Source organism: Pterocles gutturalis, unplaced genomic scaffold (genome assembly GCF_000699245.1).
Source record: "Pterocles gutturalis isolate BGI_N339 unplaced genomic scaffold, ASM69924v1 scaffold40972, whole genome shotgun sequence".
In the NCBI taxonomy this organism is placed as follows: Eukaryota; Metazoa; Chordata; class Aves; order Pterocliformes; family Pteroclidae; genus Pterocles; species Pterocles gutturalis.
In genome coordinates this window covers 22,118-24,675 of record NW_010111631.1, presented here as the reverse complement: position 1 = coordinate 24,675, position 2,558 = coordinate 22,118, and the positions used below count along the sequence as shown (strand labels likewise).

The 2,558-nt window shown below is 45.4% G+C and overlaps 1 protein-coding gene across 1 annotated transcript; it reads right to left on the bottom strand.

Annotated features, from left to right (window-relative positions):
• Positions 1-542: 542 nt before the first annotated feature.
• On the bottom strand, positions 543-2,252 carry LOC104462011 (transcription factor HES-5-like). The gene is made up of 3 exons (XM_010073785.1): positions 2,160-2,252; positions 1,798-1,978; positions 543-1,669 (listed from the first exon to the last, which is right to left on the bottom strand). The coding sequence occupies exons 1-3, from the start codon at positions 2,220-2,222 to the stop codon at positions 1,428-1,430; spliced, it is 486 nt and encodes a 161-aa protein (XP_010072087.1). The 5' UTR covers positions 2,223-2,252; the 3' UTR covers positions 543-1,427.
• Positions 2,253-2,558: the final 306 nt, after the last annotated feature.

Sequence of the window (2,558 nt, the reverse complement as noted above, 5' to 3'; positions counted from 1 at the left end):
CCAGGGCCATCCCACCCCTGCTCCACGCTGCAGCGAGGAGAGCTGCAGTACAGCTCTTTCCCAGGGCTTTGTGGGACAGTTTATTTGCCCCTCTGAGCTCTCGGAGAAGTTGTGGGGAGGCATTAGAGGATACGCAGCACTGCAGCGTTGAGTCTGTTTCCTCTCAGTGTCAGGTGAAAGAGTCGTGTGAAAGGAGGACTCAGATCCCGCTGCTGCCTGTAGGGAAGCCAGGTGGCCAGGTTGAAGGCTTTACTCCTCAGGTGAGAAGGTTTGGTGTGGATAGAAGGGGCAGTGACTAAGGAAACACTCAGTATGATTCAGCTGAAAAGAATCTGTGTGACAGCAGCACATGCTTACTTCCTGGGGTTAAGGGTGTAAGGTACTTATGTGATGGTAGTTATAAGAATATATAGAGTAGATTAAAATATGAGTTCCTTTTGCTTTACAAAAAAATCCCACTCCTTTAGAAGATTAACATATTAGTCCTTTTCAGGGGCCCAAGTGGCTGCATATCCCTCAGAGGGAGAAAACCCAGACACAAGTTGCACACAAATGCATTTTATTGCTCTCTACAAACACAGAGACGCATACATAGTATGCATGGAAGCCATACGGCTGTCCCAGTAGTGGGAGAAACACTATCCACCATGAATTAAACCACTCAATACAAACAAAAATCATTATTATAATGAAAATGCTCGAAAAAGCATAACTTACACCCAAAATGTATAACATTGACAAATCAAGCCTTTTACCTACTACCTTTTCTTTAACATAAAGCAGTAACATACTCTTTTTCTAAATCGAAAAAAGCAGAAAAATAGTAGAAATATTCCACGTAGTTTCCTAGCTTCTGTTCATCCATCACACTGTACATACTAGGACTATGAAAGGGTCATTGGGGAAAAATCCAGAACAAAACAAAAACCATCTTTGATGCTGTACAAGTTACCAGCAAACAGAGGGAAATGAATTTTAATCAAGTGTGCATGAACTAAAGGGTAGAAAATTCATCCTCCGGAGTGACTGGGCAAACGAGTTGCTAGTCAAGCCAGAGCAAAGCTGATGGCTCTTACAAGCAATATTAGAGAAATCTCTCCTACAGCAATTCTTGTCCGTCACAACTGTAACATTTACAAAAATGCCCTCCTCCATTTTGAAGACATTTGCCCCCTGACGGGGCAGCATGCTGTGTACTGTTATCACCAGCATTTACACAGCTTCGATACCACTCAACAGAATGCCTAAACTTTTGCCAAAGGATCGCATAAAAGTCAAAGTATGCCATTCTTTTCACACATAAATAAAATACACGGGGAAATAAAATTCCCTACAGAAGAGAGGATAAGAGCTGGACTATCAGCTGCAGTCAGCTCCTTCCTCTAGACTGTAAAAGGCAAAGGTCCGCAAAGTAAGGACTCCCCTGACTACCAGGGCCTCCAGAGAGTATGGGTGTCTTTCGGAGATGTTTGCTTCAGGGTGCTGGGCTTCCCAGGGGAAAAGGCAGCCTCCATAGCAGCTGACTGGCTTTTCTGGAAGTGGCTTAGAAGTTTGGCCTGTGTTTCAGTTCGGACTTTATGAAGAGAGAGGAAATGGAAAGCTTCTTGCAAACACCTGGAATAGCCCTCTCTGAAGTCAAACTGAGAGCTTTTATGGAAGGATCCTGCAGCTAGAGAAGGGGAGAAAAGAGGGAAGGGGAAGAAAGAATAGTTTAGAGCAATTGTTCATGGCTAAAGATTCATAAAACTGTCACAGATTTGCAGTAAGCTAGAGACTAAAGTAAAACTCAATACTCACTCTTCATCTGCAGCTGGCTCTGCTGTTTCAGGTAGCTGACAGTCATCTCCAGGATGTCGGCTTTCTCCAGCTTGGAGTTGGGCTGGTGTCTCTGAAACTCCTTCTCTAGGAGCATTTTCAGCTGCTCGATGCTGCTGTTAATCCGGTCACGGCGCATTTTCTCCACCACCGGCTTCCTCAGCTGCAAAAAGTAAAGGAACAGAGATCTGTTATTAGAAGGATCTTTTTTCTGCCATTTCACAGGACTGGTTGTTGCCCATCACTGTTTCTAAACAATGTGGACCTGTTTCTCAGCTAGTGTACACTGCTATGAGAACAGCTGAGAGCATGGCTCGAAGCTGCCTTGCTTTGCCTAGACTTACTTTGTTTTTCTCCTTCGGTGTCAGCAGGTTGTCGGGCTCCATGAAAACAGTGCTGGGAGCCATCTGTCCGGAGAAAACAAGGAAGGTCTCGGAGTGGAAGTCCAGGAGAAATATGTTGCTGAAAGCTGCCTCTGCCCGATATTTATACTGTGCAGCCTCACTGCGAGTCTGTGGGTCTTCGGCTTGGTGGAGTTTCCCACACTCCAGAGCCAATCAGGGAGACAGGCAGCACAATAGGAGAAGCATCTATTCTTGCATGCTCCGTTGCCAGTGAATAGCCTGGGGATAATGACCTTCTCCCAGATGAGCAGGTGGGGAGTGTGTGGTACATGAAAGGCTGGGATCAGAATTACATGTCAGAAGCTGGGAAAGAGCTGGCCTTCAATGGGAAAAGGCTGC

Excerpts from the sequence above, each read along its gene's own strand:
- LOC104462011 (XM_010073785.1), bottom strand. The coding sequence starts at position 2,222 with ATGGCTCCCAGCACTGTTTTCATGGAGCCCGACAACCTGCTGACACCG. Across the intron at positions 1,979-2,159 it reads CACCGAAGGAGAAAAACAAA|CTGAGGAAGCCGGTGGTGGA; the intron begins GTAAGTCTAGGC and ends TACTTTTTGCAG. Across the intron at positions 1,670-1,797 it reads GAGCCAGCTGCAGATGAAGA|CTGCAGGATCCTTCCATAAA; the intron begins GTGAGTATTGAG and ends CCCCTTCTCTAG.